The sequence below is a fragment of the Topomyia yanbarensis genome, chromosome 2, assembly GCF_030247195.1.
Source record: "Topomyia yanbarensis strain Yona2022 chromosome 2, ASM3024719v1, whole genome shotgun sequence".
Classification (NCBI taxonomy): domain Eukaryota; kingdom Metazoa; phylum Arthropoda; class Insecta; order Diptera; family Culicidae; genus Topomyia; species Topomyia yanbarensis.
The window spans coordinates 429,116,918-429,140,856 of NC_080671.1; the positions used below are offsets into that span (position 1 = coordinate 429,116,918).

The 23,939-nt window shown below is 31.2% G+C and overlaps 2 protein-coding genes across 9 annotated transcripts in view; both read right to left on the reverse strand.

The window, feature by feature from the left end:
* The window catches only part of LOC131685359 (low-density lipoprotein receptor), a 993,025-nt gene that overhangs the window by 347,071 nt on the left and 622,015 nt on the right, over positions 1–23,939 (reverse strand). The gene's annotated exons all lie outside the window — the stretch shown is intronic.
* Positions 22,071–23,505, reverse strand: LOC131685361 (platelet glycoprotein V-like). Its single transcript, XM_058969034.1, has 2 exons — positions 23,340–23,505; positions 22,071–23,281 (listed from the first exon to the last, which is right to left on the reverse strand). The coding sequence occupies exons 1-2, from the start codon at positions 23,363–23,365 to the stop codon at positions 22,111–22,113; spliced, it is 1,197 nt and encodes a 398-aa protein (XP_058825017.1). The 5' UTR covers positions 23,366–23,505; the 3' UTR covers positions 22,071–22,110.

A 23,939-nucleotide genomic window follows, 5' to 3' on the forward strand; every position in this document is an offset into this window, starting at 1 on the left:
ACCTTCTCGCTATCTCGCCTTACTAGCTTTCCGCCATCCCGCCTTCCGGCACTATCGCCTTCCCGCCATCCCGCCTTCGCACATTCCCGTATTTTCGTATTCTCTTACTCTTATGCTAGTATGTCCTTATTTTCTTATTCTCCTATTCTTCTATTCTCCTATTCTCCTTTTCTCCTGTTCTCCTATTCTCCTATTCTCCTATTCTCCTATTCTCCTATTCTCCTATTCTCATATTCTCCTATTCTACTATTCTCCTATTCTCATATTCTCCTATTCTCCTATTCTCCTATTCTCCTATTCTCCTATTCTCCTATTCTCCTATTCTCCTATTCTCCTATTCTCCTATTCTCCTATTCTCCTATTCTCCTATTCTCCTATTCTCCTATTCTCCTATTCTCCTATTCTCCTATTCTCCTATTCTCCTATTCTCCTATTCTCCTATTCTCCTATTCTCCTATTCTCCTATTCTCCTATTCTCCTATTCTCCTATTCTCCTATTCTCCTATTCTCCTATTCTCCTATTCTCCTATTCTCCTATTCTCCTATTCTCCTATTCTCCTATTCTCCTATTCTCCTATTCTCCTATTCTCCTATTCTCCTATTCTCCTATTCTCCTATTCTCCTATTCTACTATGCTCCTATTCTCCTATTCTCTTATGCTTTTCTTCGTTTATTCTCTTATTATCTTTTCATCTTTTCGTTTTTTCGTCTTTTTGTCTCTTTCCGTCTCTTTTCGTCTTTTCGTTTTATTCTTTCGTCTTTCGTCTATTCGATTAATTCCCCCTTTCTGTCTCTTTCTATCTTTCCGTCCTTCTGTCTCTTGTTCTCCTTTCATCTTTTTCCGTCTCTTTCCGTTTCTCCGTCTCTTTCCGTCCTTCCATCTCTTTCCGTCTTTCCGTCTCTTGCCGTCATTTCATCTCTATCCGTCTTTCCGTCATCCCGTCTCTTTCCGTCTTACCGTTCCGTTCCGTCTATCCGTCTTTATGTCTCTTTCCGTCTTTACGTATATTGCCGTCCTTCCATCTTTTTCCGTCTTTCCGTCGTCTCGTCTCTTTCCGTTTTGCCGTTTATCCGTCCTTTTAACTTTTTCCGTCTTTCCATCTCTTGCCTTCCTTTCATCTCTTTCCAGCTTTTCGTCTTTCCGTCTCTCCGTCTTTCCATTTCGTTCCATCATTTCGACTCTTTCCATCTTTTCGTCTCTTTCCGTCCTTCGTCCTTTCATCTTTTCCCATCTTTTGGTCTCTTTCCGTCTTTCCATCTTTTTTCGTTTCTTGCCGTCTTTCCATCTATTTCCGTCTTTCCGTCTCTTTACGCCTTCTCGTCTTTCCGTCTCCTTCCGCCCTTGCGTCCCTTTCGGTCTTTTTCCGTCTTTCTGTGTCTTGCCGTCCTTCCATATCTTTCCATCTCTTTCCGTATTTCCGTCTCAGCGTCCTTCCTTCTTTTTTCGTCGTTCCGTCTCTTGTCGTCCTTCCATCTCTTCCTGTCTTTCAGTCCCTTTCCACCTTCTCGTCTTTCCGTTTCTTTCCGTATTTCCATTTCTTTCCCTGCTTCCGTCTTTCCACCTCTTCACGACTTTCCGTCTTTCTGTCTCTTGCCGTCCTTCTATATCTTTCCATCTCTTTTCGTCTTTCCGTCTCTTTCTGTATTTTCATCTCTCCGTCTTTCCGTCCTTCCATCTTTTGCCGTCTTTTCGTCTCTTGCCGTCCTTCCATCTCTTCCCGTTCTTCAACCTCTTTCCGCCTTTTCGTCTTTCCGTCCTTTTCGTCTTTCTGTCTCTTTTGGTCTTTTTCCGTCTGTCCGACTCTTTCCGTTTCATTCCATTTTTCCATCGATTTCCGTCTTTCCGTCTTTTTGTCTTCCTATCTTCTCGTATTCTCCTATTCACTTAATCTTTTATTCGCTTATTCTCTTATTTTCTTATGCTGCTAGTGTTTAATTTTCATGTGGAGATTGTCAGCGGCAAAAAGGTAGCGTTTTTGATTTGACAAAAACTAAAAAAGATACCGAACAAGCAATTTGGCAAGCAATTTGTAGAAGTGGCAAAAAGTATAGCTTTTTATTTTCTCTGCCATTATTTCGTGAAGTCTCTCTCTTCTGCATTAGGGGTAATGTGTTTTTTTAATTCCGCTCGTTCATTTGAGACGGAACATTTACATTAGCTTAACTATGCCATTTTCTTTGTTTTATATTTTGAATGCTTCAGTTGCCAATTTTCCTGAATTTTGGAAAATCGAAACTCAATTGATATTGTGTGTTTAATATTGTGTTTATTATTATTTCCAAAGAAGTTTTACTGCCTAATTATATTGCAAAATATCAGTAATAAAAAGTAATTTTTTCGTATATTTTGTTCATCTCAATAACTGGCCAGAACGAATCACCAATCAGTCGAACTAACGTACCTCATACACAATGGGAGGTCCTACAAACAAACTGCGATTTATCTGCATGAATAGATGCTTGCCTGGCGACCAGTTCGGAAGCGATTCGATCATCATTATTGGCTTATCTTTGACCGTGTTGCCCCCGAGACAAACTTGTTGGCGATAAACATTAGTTTGTATGTGCAAACATAACCTCTCCGCTACCTTTCTCGGACCCTGATTCCCACTAGTCAGTCCACGGGTCTATCTAGCTAAACCTTCTAGCAGCATTCGGTGATTCTAATTAGATGCAAGATCGTATCTACCGAACCGGGCCCCCCAAACAGATGCTGCCAGCCAGTATCGACAGGATGCAAACAGGGAAGGAAAGGCGCCTTCCGGGTAGCATCAGACGGCGAAACATCCCTCCAGCAGGAATGGTGTCGGTCGGTTTGCTGAGAGAACGCACGTTTCATGCTTGTATGATTTATATTTGCCATAAATATAAATTAATGTATGCTTTGATGCACGGAGCAAATGGACGATGCTAATCCGGGGCAGATAGCTTTTAGGCTTGAAACTAATTTAGGAAAGATGTGTCTGCGCTGTTGGTTCTCAGCAGCCGTCCGGATTGTGACTATTGCGTGGCACAAAGCCACAGACAGAAGACAGGAAACGATGCGATAGCAGCATACAATGTATCAGACGAGATAACATGTCATATAGAAAGTGTAACTTTGTTAGGACAATTTCGACTAAATGTGCTCAATATTTAATTTGCAACCGTTCTATCATCTAACGAAAACATTTGATATTGCAATCACATTTCGTTTGCTGGATTCAACCTTAAGCTGGCAGATCCAATGGAAAATTATTTATAGCCGCAATCGCGCGCTCTTCGATAACCTATAACGGACAGAAACAATCACCTGAGGTTATTAGCAAATCGAAGAGTAATTTACTATCTCCGGGAAGGGTCATGGCCACGAAGCTGCACTGCTGGCAATCACCAACCGTTTGAGCACCTGACAAAATAAAAAAAAAACCGCTCCCCTTAAAAGCATTCCATTCTAAGGCTGTTTTCGTGAACTTTTCAATAGCCAAAATCCTTGGCATGCATGATAGACATTCAATCAGCCGGCAAATCCGTGTGCGCTCTGTAACTACAGAGGAAGCCTGAATCAACAATCCAACTAACTAACCAGCAGCAGTTTCTAGAAAGTGGCACATGTTGACGACCAGAACGAATGGGCCAAAAAAAAACTCGTTAGCAAACTTCGTCCGAAAAATCACCATCTGACCATAGTTGCAAATGATGTTCCTTCCCTCTTCGGTTCCAGGCTTCCCTAAAGGTTCGTGGAACAAGTTGAAACTAACTTTATCGGTTTCATGAACCACGCACGAACCATCAAAGGAGCATTCCGTACAATGAACATGCACTCGAACACAGACAGATACGGGGAGCGTGGAAAAAAACACACACACAAACATGGTTGCGGAAAAGCGAAACGAATCCGAACGCAAACGAGCAAGTTCGTTAACACGGATTATCTGACCATTTTTCCACCAGTTTGAGCTTCTCCACTGTGCGATGGTGGGGTACTTTTCAGAGATTCTTTTCGGTAATGGAACAGGGCATCCGTTTGCAGTTGGGCTGCTACCAGGTCGGATGGATGTCATCAGATGGGGTATATGGTGGTAATGTATACGAAATGATTCGAAAACTTTGGTCCTTTTACCGGGAAATTCTTTCGTAATACTCTTTTATCTCGCCTGTTCACAAAAAATACAATTTCCACCAAGCAGAGCATTTCCAAAACCAAAACAAACCAGGACTTATCGTCATTCGAGATCAACTACGCAATTAATTCAACTATAACTCAGCCAGTAAATCGAGTACCTTTCCAACGAATTCCTAACGCGCGCTCGCATGGTCACCTGCTCCACCTTTTCGAACGTACTTCAATTCCATGCCTTGTTCATAAATAAACAGCTCACTTAATTGCATTTTCCTCAATTTCACACTTTTGTTAGCAGCAACAGGATTCCCGTTTTCTGAGACTGGATTTCGATTAACGAAGGACCTTCCAGAGAGAGGATGGTTTGGTAGGGCTATTGGAAGTGGCAACTGGTTAAACTGGATGTCATTCCTGTCGACTGTGGGTGGCGGTAGGTACTGGTATCCACTCAGGATTGTCATTCTCGTAAGAACAGATGAACATTTTTCCGGGTGTTATTTTGGCACGTTGGAATGATGGGGTGGGGAAGGATTCGTGGCAGTAGGTTAACTCCCGTAATGAGACAATCTTCGGTATTTCATTTTAAAATTTTGCTTTAGGGTTGAAAGGGGATGGTCTTGGCATGCAGCTTTGGTGTAATTATCATGGTTTGGTCCGTAGGAAATATTTCATGAATTTTTAAATTGAAAGCAGAATTACCAGGACTGAACAGAACAGCATTCTCGACTCATAACAAATTTTGTGGTTAAACAAATAAATTTCACAACATTTATTTGTTGTTCTGGGTTAAAATTTTAGTTTAATTAAATTTGACATTTGTAAAACTTCAGGATTTCGCAATTTTATTATTTCTACATTTCACTAATCGTAAAATCATGATAATAATTCCACCGTTTTCCCATTCAACGATTTTACTTTTTGGTACTAGTCACAATTATGCAACACTTTCAGGGAGAGAAGAGGTATGACAAAATGTGACAATTTATGATGATCATAATTCCAGGACTTCTTCAAAAAAAATATTGAAACCTGAAACGAGAAACTTGAAAATTGGACATTGGAAATCGGAAACTGAAAATTTGAAATTCGATTTTAAAATTTGAAACTTTCATGTTTCAAGAAATTTCAAACTTGAAATTTGACATTCGAAATTTGAAATACGAAATTTTGAAATCGCAATTTAATTTTTTTTTGATTTTCTAAAAAGCTTAAAAAGCTTTTCAATTTTAAAAAAAATATCTTTAGGGTAAGGTGGGGCAAATCCGACCGTTGGGTAAACCCGACCCCCCTCTGTTGTCGAAAATCAGAAGCACTACGCGAACTAATATCAATGTTGTCGTGTAGAGCATCGAAAATAATCATAATGGTGGTTTGACAGCATTTCATTAGTCTACATTGAGATGCTCAAACGACAAAAAGTGTGTTTTTATAACTTTTGATTTGACTTTTGTGCATCATTGACTACAGGATATTTCTGATTGTAAAAGTGATTGAATAATAAATGTAAGTGGATTTAAATTCTTTGATTTAAGTCCTGCAAAGTGCATAGATGAATTTAGTTCAACCTTTTTCATATTTTTTTTAATTGCATCGTAATGAAAAATGACGCGGTGGGGCAAATCCGACCTCTAAATAGTGGGGTAAATCCGACCGCTTTTTTGCTAAGAAAATTTTTATTTATCAAATTGAAATATATTTTTATTGTTATTATTTATTATTTTTATGCAAAATAGTTCATAATTACAAATTAAAGGCACAAAAACGTGATGATTATAGTATTCGTCGAGCAATTGCTCCGATGCAAATGGGGATATCATTACGTGCTACTGCTCGTGATTTTAGCATTCCAAGATTGACATTGAACTCCATGTTCTTCATGTTACAATTCAATAACACACCATTCATTGATTTATCATTGAAAAACCATAAAATTTGAGTAATATCTGCACTAAACCAACCAAAAACATAGGGGGTCGGGTTTACCCCACCATTTTTGAAAACAGCAAAAATGAACATTTTTGTAAAACGCTTGAATCTCAAGATAATCTCAAAATCCAAATAAAATACTATATACAGAAAGTTGCCCAGGAGTCTAACCTTTAATTTGGTATATAAAACGACTTGATCCGATGTAAAGTAAGCATTTTACAGCCAAAACCATTTACTAGGTCGGATTTGCCCCACCTTACCCTAAATTTAAAAAAAAAATTTGAATTTAAATAAGTTAATAATTTTTACAAAATTTTAAAGGTTTTTTTAGATCACAAAAATTTTGGAAATGTTCAAAATTATTAAATACCAAAAGTTAAAAAAATTAGATGCATAGTATCTTAAAAAGATTTTGAAATCTTTTGAAATTTTAGGCGCTTTAAAAATTTAAAAACTTTTAAAGTTATTGAAGCTTCAAAAAAAAATTTAAACTGGCAGAAAAAAATTTCATTTCGGATTTTAATTTCAATTTTCAAATCCCAAAAACTTCAAACATCAAAACTGAGTTTTTGGAACATGAAACATAAAACATGAAACATGAAACATGAAACATGAAACATGAAACATGAAACATGAAACATGAAACATGAAACATGAAACATGAAACATGAAACATGAAACATGAAACATGAAACATGAAACATGAAACATGAAACATGAAACATGAAACATGAAACATGAAACATGAAACATGAAACATGAAACATGAAACATGAAACATGAAACATGAAACATGAAACATGAAACATGAAACATGAAACATGAAACATGAAACATGAAACATGAAACATGAAACATGAAACATGAAACATGAAACATGAAACATGAAACATGAAACATGAAACATGAAACATGAAACATGAAACATGAAACATGAAACATGAAACATGAAACATGAAACATGAAACATGAAACATGAAACATGAAACATGAAACATGAAACATGAAACATGAAACATGAAACATGAAACATGAAACATGAAACATGAAACATGAAACATGAAACATGAAACATGAAACATGAAACATGAAACATGAAACATGAAACATGAAACATGAAACATGAAACATGAAACATGAAACATGAAACATGAAACATGAAACATGAAACATGAAACATGAAACATGAAACATGAAACATGAAACATGAAACATGAAACATGAAACATGAAACATGAAACATGAAACATGAAACATGAAACATGAAACATGAAACATGAAACATGAAACATGAAACATGAAACATGAAACATGAAACATGAAACATGAAACATGAAACATGAAACATGAAACATGAAACATGAAACATGAAACATGAAACATGAAACATGAAACATGAAACATGAAACATGAAACATGAAACATGAAACATGAAACATGAAACATGAAACATGAAACATGAAACATGAAACATGAAACATGAAACATGAAACATGAAACATGAAACATGAAACATGAAACATGAAACATGAAACATGAAACATGAAACATGAAACATGAAACATGAAACATGAAACATGAAACATGAAACATGAAACATGAAACATGAAACATGAAACATGAAACATGAAACATGAAACATGAAACATGAAACATGAAACATGAAACATGAAACATGAAACATGAAACATGAAACATGAAACATGAAACATGAAACATGAAACATGAAACATGAAACATGAAACATGAAACATGAAACATGAAACATGAAACATGAAACATGAAACATGAAACATGAAACATGAAACATGAAACATGAAACATGAAACATGAAACATGAAACATGAAACATGAAACATGAAACATGAAACATGAAACATGAAACATGAAACATGAAACATGAAACATGAAACATGAAACATGAAACATGAAACATGAAACATGAAACATGAAACATGAAACATGAAACATGAAACATGAAACATGAAACATGAAACATGAAACATGAAACATGAAACATGAAACATGAAACATGAAACATGAAACATGAAACATGAAACATGAAACATGAAACATGAAACATGAAACATGAAACATGAAACATGAAACATGAAACATGAAACATGAAACATGAAACATGAAACATGAAACATGAAACATGAAACATGAAACATGAAACATGAAACATGAAACATGAAACATGAAACATGAAACATGAAACATGAAACATGAAACATGAAACATGAAACATGAAACATGAAACATGAAACATGAAACATGAAACATGAAACATGAAACATGAAACATGAAACATGAAACATGAAACATGAAACATGAAACATGAAACATGAAACATGAAACATGAAACATGAAACATGAAACATGAAACATGAAACATGAAACATGAAACATGAAACATGAAACATGAAACATGAAACATGAAACATGAAACATGAAACATGAAACATGAAACATGAAACATGAAACATGAAACATGAAACATGAAACATGAAACATGAAACATGAAACATGAAACATGAAACATGAAACATGAAACATGAAACATGAAACATGAAACATGAAACATGAAACATGAAACATGAAACATGAAACATGAAACATGAAACATGAAACATGAAACATGAAACATGAAACATGAAACATGAAACATGAAACATGAAACATGAAACATGAAACATGAAACATGAAACATGAAACATGAAACATGAAACATGAAACATGAAACATGAAACATGAAACATGAAACATGAAACATGAAACATGAAACATGAAACATGAAACATGAAACATGAAACATGAAACATGAAACATGAAACATGAAACATGAAACATGAAACATGAAACATGAAACATGAAACATGAAACATGAAACATGAAACATGAAACATGAAACATGAAACATGAAACATGAAACATGAAACATGAAACATGAAACATGAAACATGAAGCATGAAACATGAAACATGAAACATGAAACATGAAACATGAAACATGAAACATGAAACATGAAACATGAAACATGAAACATGAAACATGAAACATGAAACATGAAACATGAAACATGAAACATGAAACATGAAACATGAAACATGAAACATGAAACATGAAACATGAAACATGAAACATGAAACATGAAACATGAAACATGAAACATGAAACATGAAACATGAAACATGAAACATGAAACATGAAACATGAAACATGAAACATGAAACATGAAACATGAAACATGAAACATGAAACATGAAACATGAAACATGAAACATGAAACATGAAACATGAAACATGAAACATGAAACATGAAACATGAAACATGAAACATGAAACATGAAACATGAAACATGAAACATGAAACATGAAACATGAAACATGAAACATGAAACATGAAACATGAAACATGAAACATGAAACATGAAACATGAAACATGAAACATGAAACATGAAACATGAAACATGAAACATGAAACATGAAACATGAAACATGAAACATGAAACATGAAACATGAAACATGAAACATGAAACATGAAACATGAAACATGAAACATGAAACATGAAACATGAAACATGAAACATGAAACATGAAACATGAAACATGAAACATGAAACATGAAACATGAAACATGAAACATGAAACATGAAACATGAAACATGAAACATGAAACATGAAACATGAAACATGAAACATGAAACATGAAACATGAAACATGAAACATGAAACATGAAACATGAAACATGAAACATGAAACATGAAACATGAAACATGAAACATGAAACATGAAACATGAAACATGAAACATGAAACATGAAACATGAAACATGAAACATGAAACATGAAACATGAAACATGAAACATGAAACATGAAACATGAAACATGAAACATGAAACATGAAACATGAAACATGAAACATGAAACATGAAACATGAAACATGAAACATGAAACATGAAACATGAAACATGAAACATGAAACATGAAACATGAAACATGAAACATGAAACATGAAACATGAAACATGAAACATGAAACATGAAACATGAAACATGAAACATGAAACATGAAACATGAAACATGAAACATGAAACATGAAACATGAAACATGAAACATGAAACATGAAACATGAAACATGAAACATGAAACATGAAACATGAAACATGAAACATGAAACATGAAACATGAAACATGAAACATGAAACATGAAACATGAAACATGAAACATGAAACATGAAACATGAAACATGAAACATGAAACATGAAACATGAAACATGAAACATGAAACATGAAACATGAAACATGAAACATGAAACATGAAACATGAAACATGAAACATGAAACATGAAACATGAAACATGAAACATGAAACATGAAACATGAAACATGAAACATGAAACATGAAACATGAAACATGAAACATGAAACATGAAACATGAAACATGAAACATGAAACATGAAACATGAAACATGAAACATGAAACATGAAACATGAAACATGAAACATGAAACATGAAACATGAAACATGAAACATGAAACATGAAACATGAAACATGAAACATGAAACATGAAACATGAAACATGAAACATGAAACATGAAACATGAAACATGAAACATGAAACATGAAACATGAAACATGAAACATGAAACATGAAACATGAAACATGAAACATGAAACATGAAACATGAAACATGAAACATGAAACATGAAACATGAAACATGAAACATGAAACATGAAACATGAAACATGAAACATGAAACATGAAACATGAAACATGAAACATGAAACATGAAACATGAAACATGAAACATGAAACATGAAACATGAAACATGAAACATGAAACATGAAACATGAAACATGAAACATGAAACATGAAACATGAAACATGAAACATGAAACATGAAACATGAAACATGAAACATGAAACATGAAACATGAAACATGAAACATGAAACATGAAACATGAAACATGAAACATGAAACATGAAACATGAAACATGAAACATGAAACATGAAACATGAAACATGAAACATGAAACATGAAACATGAAACATGAAACATGAAACATGAAACATGAAACATGAAACATGAAACATGAAACATGAAACATGAAACATGAAACATGAAACATGAAACATGAAACATGAAACATGAAACATGAAACATGAAACATGAAACATGAAACATGAAACATGAAACATGAAACATGAAACATGAAACATGAAACATGAAACATGAAACATGAAACATGAAACATGAAACATGAAACATGAAACATGAAACATGAAACATGAAACATGAAACATGAAACATGAAACATGAAACATGAAACATGAAACATGAAACATGAAACATGAAACATGAAACATGAAACATGAAACATGAAACATGAAACATGAAACATGAAACATGAAACATGAAACATGAAACATGAAACATGAAACATGAAACATGAAACATGAAACATGAAACATGAAACATGAAACATGAAACATGAAACATGAAACATGAAACATGAAACATGAAACATGAAACATGAAACATGAAACATGAAACATGAAACATGAAACATGAAACATGAAACATGAAACATGAAACATGAAACATGAAACATGAAACATGAAACATGAAACATGAAACATGAAACATGAAACATGAAACATGAAACATGAAACATGAAACATGAAACATGAAACATGAAACATGAAACATGAAACATGAAACATGAAACATGAAACATGAAACATGAAACATGAAACATGAAACATGAAACATGAAACATGAAACATGAAACATGAAACATGAAACATGAAACATGAAACATGAAACATGAAACATGAAACATGAAACATGAAACATGAAACATGAAACATGAAACATGAAACATGAAACATGAAACATGAAACATGAAACATGAAACATGAAACATGAAACATGAAACATGAAACATGAAACATGAAACATGAAACATGAAACATGAAACATGAAACATGAAACATGAAACATGAAACATGAAACATGAAACATGAAACATGAAACATGAAACATGAAACATGAAACATGAAACATGAAACATGAAACATGAAACATGAAACATGAAACATGAAACATGAAACATGAAACATGAAACATGAAACATGAAACATGAAACATGAAACATGAAACATGAAACATGAAACATGAAACATGAAACATGAAACATGAAACATGAAACATGAAACATGAAACATGAAACATGAAACATGAAACATGAAACATGAAACATGAAACATGAAACATGAAACATGAAACATGAAACATGAAACATGAAACATGAAACATGAAACATGAAACATGAAACATGAAACATGAAACATGAAACATGAAACATGAAACATGAAACATGAAACATGAAACATGAAACATGAAACATGAAACATGAAACATGAAACATGAAACATGAAACATGAAACATGAAACATGAAACATGAAACATGAAACATGAAACATGAAACATGAAACATGAAACATGAAACATGAAACATGAAACATGAAACATGAAACATGAAACATGAAACATGAAACATGAAACATGAAACATGAAACATGAAACATGAAACATGAAACATGAAACATGAAACATGAAACATGAAACATGAAACATGAAACATGAAACATGAAACATGAAACATGAAACATGAAACATGAAACATGAAACATGAAACATGAAACATGAAACATGAAACATGAAACATGAAACATGAAACATGAAACATGAAACATGAAACATGAAACATGAAACATGAAACATGAAACATGAAACATGAAACATGAAACATGAAACATGAAACATGAAACATGAAACATGAAACATGAAACATGAAACATGAAACATGAAACATGAAACATGAAACATGAAACATGAAACATGAAACATGAAACATGAAACATGAAACATGAAACATGAAACATGAAACATGAAACATGAAACATGAAACATGAAACATGAAACATGAAACATGAAACATGAAACATGAAACATGAAACATGAAACATGAAACATGAAACATGAAACATGAAACATGAAACATGAAACATGAAACATGAAACATGAAACATGAAACATGAAACATGAAACATGAAACATGAAACATGAAACATGAAACATGAAACATGAAACATGAAACATGAAACATGAAACATGAAACATGAAACATGAAACATGAAACATGAAACATGAAACATGAAACATGAAACATGAAACATGAAACATGAAACATGAAACATGAAACATGAAACATGAAACATGAAACATGAAACATGAAACATGAAACATGAAACATGAAACATGAAACATGAAACATGAAACATGAAACATGAAACATGAAACATGAAACATGAAACATGAAACATGAAACATGAAACATGAAACATGAAACATGAAACATGAAACATGAAACATGAAACATGAAACATGAAACATGAAACATGAAACATGAAACATGAAACATGAAACATGAAACATGAAACATGAAACATGAAACATGAAACATGAAACATGAAACATGAAACATGAAACATGAAACATGAAACATGAAACATGAAACATGAAACATGAAACATGAAACATGAAACATGAAACATGAAACATGAAACATGAAACATGAAACATGAAACATGAAACATGAAACATGAAACATGAAACATGAAACATGAAACATGAAACATGAAACATGAAACATGAAACATGAAACATGAAACATGAAACATGAAACATGAAACATGAAACATGAAACATGAAACATGAAACATGAAACATGAAACATGAAACATGAAACATGAAACATGAAACATGAAACATGAAACATGAAACATGAAACATGAAACATGAAACATGAAACATGAAACATGAAACATGAAACATGAAACATGAAACATGAAACATGAAACATGAAACATGAAACATGAAACATGAAACATGAAACATGAAACATGAAACATGAAACATGAAACATGAAACATGAAACATGAAACATGAAACATGAAACATGAAACATGAAACATGAAACATGAAACATGAAACATGAAACATGAAACATGAAACATGAAACATGAAACATGAAACATGAAACATGAAACATGAAACATGAAACATGAAACATGAAACATGAAACATGAAACATGAAACATGAAACATGAAACATGAAACATGAAACATGAAACATGAAACATGAAACATGAAACATGAAACATGAAACATGAAACATGAAACATGAAACATGAAACATGAAACATGAAACATGAAACATGAAACATGAAACATGAAACATGAAACATGAAACATGAAACATGAAACATGAAACATGAAACATGAAACATGAAACATGAAACATGAAACATGAAACATGAAACATGAAACATGAAACATGAAACATGAAACATGAAACATGAAACATGAAACATGAAACATGAAACATGAAACATGAAACATGAAACATGAAACATGAAACATGAAACATGAAACATGAAACATGAAACATGAAACATGAAACATGAAACATGAAACATGAAACATGAAACATGAAACATGAAACATGAAACATGAAACATGAAACATGAAACATGAAACATGAAACATGAAACATGAAACATGAAACATGAAACATGAAACATGAAACATGAAACATGAAACATGAAACATGAAACATGAAACATGAAACATGAAACATGAAACATGAAACATGAAACATGAAACATGAAACATGAAACATGAAACATGAAACATGAAACATGAAACATGAAACATGAAACATGAAACATGAAACATGAAACATGAAACATGAAACATGAAACATGAAACATGAAACATGAAACATGAAACATGAAACATGAAACATGAAACATGAAACATGAAACATGAAACATGAAACATGAAACATGAAACATGAAACATGAAACATGAAACATGAAACATGAAACATGAAACATGAAACATGAAACATGAAACATGAAACATGAAACATGAAACATGAAACATGAAACATGAAACATGAAACATGAAACATGAAACATGAAACATGAAACATGAAACATGAAACATGAAACATGAAACATGAAACATGAAACATGAAACATGAAACATGAAACATGAAACATGAAACATGAAACATGAAACATGAAACATGAAACATGAAACATGAAACATGAAACATGAAACATGAAACATGAAACATGAAACATGAAACATGAAACATGAAACATGAAACATGAAACATGAAACATGAAACATGAAACATGAAACATGAAACATGAAACATGAAACATGAAACATGAAACATGAAACATGAAACATGAAACATGAAACATGAAACATGAAACATGAAACATGAAACATGAAACATGAAACATGAAACATGAAACATGAAACATGAAACATGAAACATGAAACATGAAACATGAAACATGAAACATGAAACATGAAACATGAAACATGAAACATGAAACATGAAACATGAAACATGAAACATGAAACATGAAACATGAAACATGAAACATGAAACATGAAACATGAAACATGAAACATGAAACATGAAACATGAAACATGAAACATGAAACATGAAACATGAAACATGAAACATGAAACATGAAACATGAAACATGAAACATGAAACATGAAACATGAAACATGAAACATGAAACATGAAACATGAAACATGAAACATGAAACATGAAACATGAAACATGAAACATGAAACATGAAACATGAAACATGAAACATGAAACATGAAACATGAAACATGAAACATGAAACATGAAACATGAAACATGAAACATGAAACATGAAACATGAAACATGAAACATGAAACATGAAACATGAAACATGAAACATGAAACATGAAACATGAAACATGAAACATGAAACATGAAACATGAAACATGAAACATGAAACATGAAACATGAAACATGAAACATGAAACATGAAACATGAAACATGAAACATGAAACATGAAACATGAAACATGAAACATGAAACATGAAACATGAAACATGAAACATGAAACATGAAACATGAAACATGAAACATGAAACATGAAACATGAAACATGAAACATGAAACATGAAACATGAAACATGAAACATGAAACATGAAACATGAAACATGAAACATGAAACATGAAACATGAAACATGAAACATGAAACATGAAACATGAAACATGAAACATGAAACATGAAACATGAAACATGAAACATGAAACATGAAACATGAAACATGAAACATGAAACATGAAACATGAAACATGAAACATGAAACATGAAACATGAAACATGAAACATGAAACATGAAACATGAAACATGAAACATGAAACATGAAACATGAAACATGAAACATGAAACATGAAACATGAAACATGAAACATGAAACATGAAACATGAAACATGAAACATGAAACATGAAACATGAAACATGAAACATGAAACATGAAACATGAAACATGAAACATGAAACATGAAACATGAAACATGAAACATGAAACATGAAACATGAAACATGAAACATGAAACATGAAACATGAAACATGAAACATGAAACATGAAACATGAAACATGAAACATGAAACATGAAACATGAAACATGAAACATGAAACATGAAACATGAAACATGAAACATGAAACATGAAACATGAAACATGAAACATGAAACATGAAACATGAAACATGAAACATGAAACATGAAACATGAAACATGAAACATGAAACATGAAACATGAAACATGAAACATGAAACATGAAACATGAAACATGAAACATGAAACATGAAACATGAAACATGAAACATGAAACATGAAACATGAAACATGAAACATGAAACATGAAACATGAAACATGAAACATGAAACATGAAACATGAAACATGAAACATGAAACATGAAACATGAAACATGAAACATGAAACATGAAACATGAAACATGAAACATGAAACATGAAACATGAAACATGAAACATGAAACATGAAACATGAAACATGAAACATGAAACATGAAACATGAAACATGAAACATGAAACATGAAACATGAAACATGAAACATGAAACATGAAACATGAAACATGAAACATGAAACATGAAACATGAAACATGAAACATGAAACATGAAACATGAAACATGAAACATGAAACATGAAACATGAAACATGAAACATGAAACATGAAACATGAAACATGAAACATGAAACATGAAACATGAAACATGAAACATGAAACATGAAACATGAAACATGAAACATGAAACATGAAACATGAAACATGAAACATGAAACATGAAACATGAAACATGAAACATGAAACATGAAACATGAAACATGAAACATGAAACATGAAACATGAAACATGAAACATGAAACATGAAACATGAAACATGAAACATGAAACATGAAACATGAAACATGAAACATGAAACATGAAACATGAAACATGAAACATGAAACATGAAACATGAAACATGAAACATGAAACATGAAACATGAAACATGAAACATGAAACATGAAACATGAAACATGAAACATGAAACATGAAACATGAAACATGAAACATGAAACATGAAACATGAAACATGAAACATGAAACATGAAACATGAAACATGAAACATGAAACATGAAACATGAAACATGAAACATGAAACATGAAACATGAAACATGAAACATGAAACATGAAACATGAAACATGAAACATGAAACATGAAACATGAAACATGAAACATGAAACATGAAACATGAAACATGAAACATGAAACATGAAACATGAAACATGAAACATGAAACATGAAACATGAAACATGAAACATGAAACATGAAACATGAAACATGAAACATGAAACATGAAACATGAAACATGAAACATGAAACATGAAACATGAAACATGAAACATGAAACATGAAACATGAAACATGAAACATGAAACATGAAACATGAAACATGAAACATGAAACATGAAACATGAAACATGAAACATGAAACATGAAACATGAAACATGAAACATGAAACATGAAACATGAAACATGAAACATGAAACATGAAACATGAAACATGAAACATGAAACATGAAACATGAAACATGAAACATGAAACATGAAACATGAAACATGAAACATGAAACATGAAACATGAAATTTGAGACTTGAAACTTCAAACAGCAAATTTGCAACTTAACACTTGGAATATGAAAATTTCAAAATCCGTTTTCAATATTTTTCCATGAGTTTTTTAAATTATGCAAGCCTTTCAAATTTATAAATAAACTATTTAAACTTTTTTTCAATCTAACAATTTTTTTTAATTAAAAAATATAGAATTTTCAATTTTTTTTAAAAAATTTCTCTAATAAACCTTTTTAAATTTTTTTAATTTTTAAATTCTTGTCAAATTTTTCTTAAAGACGCAAATCAATTTTTTTTAATTTTCTGAAATTTTTTTTACAGCTTTACTACGTTACTCTGATAATTTTTAGAATGTTTCCGCAATGTTCTTTTAAAACAACATTGCGCATTCAAGGGTTAAAAAAAAAGTTTCCTTTTTTTCTAAAATTTGTGTATTTGTTAATTTATTAGCATTCTTGAATTAAAAAAAATAAAAGCACTTTTTTGTATTTTTAAAATAATTGAAATTTTTGTCAACTTAAAAAAAACAAGACGCTTATAAAACGGCACTTGGCTTCGCTGTTTTCATGTTCAAATTCTCAAGTTTTTAACCCAATCAATACTTTTAAAACATTGATTTATTTTTCAATTTCTTAAATTTTTTTAAATGCTTTAAAATATTTAAATTTAAAATAAGCTAAAATTCTTCTAATTTTTAAAAAGTTTTTAAATTTTTCCCTCTCTTTAATATTTAAAGTTTGCCGAATAGTCACATTTGTTGGGTCCTTTCTATTTTTCATAGTTCTAAATCCTTAATTTTTTTTGAGTTTTTTGATTCAAAAAAGCTTAGTTTTTCAAATAATTTTATTCCATTTTAATTTTTTTTTAAATTCTTCAATTTTTTTTAAATAAATTCAAGCATTCTAAAAACATTAACTTGTAATGATTTTCTAACTTTTAAAATTTTTCAGGTTGTATAATACAACAAGACGCTTATAAAACGGCACGTGCATTCGCTTTTTTTACAAATTCTCGTTTTTAACCTAATTTTTAAAACTTTGATTTTTTTCAATTTCTTAAATTTCTTTAAATGCTTTAAAATATTTAAATTTAAACTAAGCTAAAATTTTTCTAATTTTCAAAATGTTTTTAAATTTTTCCCTCTCTTCAATATTTAAAGTTGGCCGAATAGTCACATTTTTTGGGCTCCTTCTATTTTTCATAGTTTTAAAGCCTTAATTTTTTTGAGTTTTTTGATTCAAAAAAGGTTAGATTTTCAAATAATTTTATTCTATTTTTTTTCAAATTCTTCAATTATTTTAATTTTTATAAAAAAAATATTAACTTGTAATGATTTTCTAACTTTTAAAATTTTCAAGGTTGCACAATATTTTTAAATTCATCCTCTCTAATTTTTGGTTTTCCAAATTTTTCAATCTAAAATTCTTGATTTTTCTTTCTTATATTTTACCAAATATTTAATTTTTAACCATTTCCTTAATTTTTCATATTTTCAAATACTTCCAAATATTTTAAATTTCTCAATATTTTTAAATGATCAGATATTTGCAAAAATTTTAAATGACTGAAATATATATATTTTTTTTTTAAATTTCTCGTTTCTTCAATTCTTTCAAATCAATGTTTTCTAATTTTTTAGCTTTCAAACTTTTCGAATTTATAATTTTTGATATTTTTATTTTAATTTGAATAGTTGAAAATGTTTAAATGTTTGCATGTAATTTTCTGAATATTTAAAAGATTTGAAGAATTTAAGAAATTGTAAAAAATTTAAGAACTGTCTTAAATTTTTTACAATTCCTTAAACTTTTCAAATCTTTTAAATATTCAGAAAATTATATGCAAACATTTTCAACTATTCAAATTTTAATTTTGAAATTTTTTGGAATCGATAAAACTAAGTTTTCTCAACTTTTTCCATATTTTAAATTTTATTTAGATTGTTCGGAGTCCTTAGTCTTCAAATTTTTCTAACTTTTTAAAGTTTTTTAAATATGTCAAATTTTTTAACGGTTCCAAAATTGCTAATTCTTTATAATTCAGAATTAAAAGTCGTTATACTTTTTTGAAATTTTTTAATGCTTTCAAATTTTTAAAATTTTCTTATTTAAAGAAACACTAAAATTCAAGCCTTTTAAATAGATTAACTTGTTGTAATCGTTCTCTAATTATTTAAAATCTTTTTATACTTAAAAACAAAATTTTGAAATTATTTTTTTATCGTAGACGAAAAATTTTAAAATAATTTGCTTAAATCAAAGTTTTCTAACTTTTCAACTTTTTTAATATTTTGAACTTTTAAATTATTTATAACTTTAAATTTTAAATTATTTGATTTTGGTCTTAAATTTTTTGAATCTGCAAATTTTTCTGTCTCTTAAAATTAAAGAAAAAAAGATTTCAGGCTTTTTAAATATATTTACTTTTACTAAATGTTTTTCTGTCTTTTTTATAATTTTTTAATTTGCATAATAATTTTAAACCAAAGTTTTCTAATTTTTGAGTTTAAACTTTTTCAATTTCTGGGAATTTCAAATTTTTGATTCTCTTGTGATTTGAACCAATTTCTACAATTTTTTGATTTTTGATGGCTTTTAATTTTTTTAAATATTTTTTTCTCAAATTTTGGTTAGTTTTAGAGATTTTGAATTATTTAATTTTTTTTTCATTTTCGAATTAAAAAAAACTTCTTGAAACCATTTTTTACCTTTTCAGATTCAACAGATTTTCATTTTTTTTTTTACTTCCTTAAATTATTTAAATTTAAGCATGTTTTTTTAAATTTTGAAGACACTTTAACTTTAATATTTTAATTATTTTAATTAATTTTCAAAATTTTCAAAAAAAGCGATTAAATTTATCATATTGTATGAATTTGTGAACTTTTTAAACCTACACAATTAAAATTTTAATAATTTTGAAATTTTCAAACGATTTCAATATATTAAAATTTGTTAAAAATTTAAGTTTACAAATTTGTTAAGTTGTTTAAATTATCAAATAAATTCCATATTTGACCATTTTCGCAATATTTTGAAATTGTAAGTTTTAAAATTTTTAGATTATTTTATTTTTTTCAATCCGTTAAAATTCTGATTGTCTCCTATTTTTAAAAATCTGAACATATTTCCAAATTTTTCAGATTTCAAATTATTTTTATTCCTTTTGAAAATATTCCGAAATTCAGAAAAAATTTCAAAGTTTAGCATTTTTTCAAATTTTTAAAATTATATTGTATTGTTACGATTTTCTCAAACTTCTAGAATTTTTCAAACTTTTAAAAATTCAAAGTTTGTCAAATATTGAAAATATTTTGAATTTATTAACTCGCTCAAAATCTCCATATTCTGTAGCTCTCAAATTTCAAAATTTTCGTTATCTTATTAAATTTTTCAAATTTGTTAATTATTTTAAAAATATTCGATTATTTCATATTTAAATTTTTTCAACACATCATTTTTTTTAATTTGTTGAATTTAATAAATTTTGAAATATTTAAATTTTTTAAGGCTTTTATTTATTTTTTTTTATTTTAAATTTTCCCATTTTTTTAATTGTTCATGCGATTCAAAAATTTTATTCTATCAATTTTTTTAGATTTCTCGTATGTTTGATGTTTTTTACTTTTTCACTTTTCTAATTTTTTTTTGTAATTTCTTTCAATTTAAAAAAAAATATTATTTCGAATTTTTTAAATGCTTTCAATTTTTTAATCCTTGAATTTTTTTTTAATTCTTCAAAATAAAATTAAATTTATCATTTTTTTAAATTTTTTGATTTATAATTTCTACTTTCTACAATTTCAATTTCAGATTTCACATCCCAGATCAGACGATTGCATCGATTTTACAAAAATGTAGCTTAATACCACCCAAACTCGATTAAAACCCATGTACAAATTTTATTAAAATGCAAATTTAAAAAACAATCCGCACCGACGCGCCACCGTGCTGTTTGGTTTGTGCGTACACACTTTCCGCTTCCTTCTCCCGTAGGTACAACTCCTCAATCAGATCCTCGATCATCCGTGCCATCGTCAGCAGGTGCTGCTTCATCCGAACCATCCTCTTCTCCTGGGTGGACAGCTTACGCTCCAACAACGCAATCTGGGAACCCTGCTCGCCCCGAACCGCGGCCAACTTTTGCACCAATGTTTCATTCATCGTTCGCATCTCACGCTGCAGCTTCCGGATGTCCCACTGGGATTGTAGTGCTACGTAACTGACGTAACTGTCCAGACAGCAGACGCCCTGAATGGTGGTGTAGTTGGCGGGACAGGGGACACTTGCTCCGGTGACGGATATTGAGCTTTTCTGTAGGGATTCGATGAGTTTAGCTAGAGCTCGACAGTTCCATTGGTTTCCGGCTAAGCCGAGTTGGGTTAGTTTCGAGAGGGAACCGTTCAGGTCAGCTCCGTTCATGTACAGAAGTAGATTGGAGCTGACGTCCAGTTTGGCCAAATTCTGTAGGGACCAATTAGTGAGGTCCAGTTCGAGCAGTTGATTATCGGCTAGACGGAATTCAGTCAAGCTCGGTAGTCGGAATCCTTTCTCCGTATCCAGGGAACGGATCTTATTGGATGTTAAGTCCAACAGCTTCAGCTTCTGCAAGCGGCCGAAAATATCCAGATTTATGAAATCTAGCTCATTATGCGACAAATCAAGCCATTCGATAGCGACAAAGTCTTTGACGTTTGGAACACGGTCGAACGAGTTGTGCGATAGGACGAGCACCTTCAGATTGCTGTAGTCTTCGTTGGAAGCGCGATCCAGTCGAGTTAACGAGTTCCAACTGGCATTGAGGTGCACTAGCAGTGAACCGACAAAGAGCTTCTTCAGTGCCGATCTGGTGATCGTGAGGTTGGTTGTGATTTCCAGCTGTCCGTAGATCGGTTGTCCAAAGTCGGGAATGTTACCGTTGATGAACTGAACTACCGACTGTTCGGCAGGTAGCTCGATCGAGTTGATATCATCCGGAGATGGAAGTTGAACATCTTTTAAAACGCAAATGCCGTTCGAAGATGATGATTCATCACACTCGTAGATCTGTTGAGTGAATGTCGTTCCAAGCTGGGTAAGTAGAACCGATCTGGAATGAGTAATTATTTTTAAATAGCTGCGGTTATTGGGCTTCAATCAACACTTACAGCAGCAGCACTCGTAAAGACGCCATTCCGTTCCGAGTAGGACAATCGATTTGAGATTCACTTTCGCAACGTGCTGTCAGACTGTGGTGCGCTGATAAGCAAATAGGGATCTTGGTCGGAAAGGGTCAGCAAGGCATTGACAGATCTAGAGCGAATGGCACGGATGATCGCAAAACGCTGATAAGAGGTGCACTGACGCAACTGATGAACTGTGGAACTAGGCCTACGCAGTAGGCGCGATTCAAAGTTGTGGTTTCGAACATTGCTGCAAAACAATTATGAGACCCTAACGGGACTTTACAGTGCTGCCAGGGACCATTAATGTGACAAGCCATACTATCCGAGACAATGACAGTGTTTATTCTGACTCTATTTACGGACGGAAATTGAGCCAACCTCACTCACGGACTAGTTTCGTTCCACTTTCCCCCCCAGCACCTGACCTACGAGGCAGGCGGTGCAAGCGCACACGTCGTCAGGGCGGTGCATGTAAATGAGTTTTAATTACAGTATTACAGCGAGGCCAAAAACCTGTGTACAATCCGGCTGCAAAAGAGTATCTTGCCAGTCGTCGTCAAGAGGCAAACGAGGTGACATATA

Excerpts from the sequence above, each read along its gene's own strand:
- LOC131685361 (XM_058969034.1), bottom strand. The coding sequence starts at position 23,365 with ATGGCGTCTTTACGAGTGCTGCTGCT. Across the intron at positions 23,282-23,339 it reads TCTTTACGAGTGCTGCTGCT|ATCGGTTCTACTTACCCAGC; the intron begins GTAAGTGTTGAT and ends TACTCATTCCAG.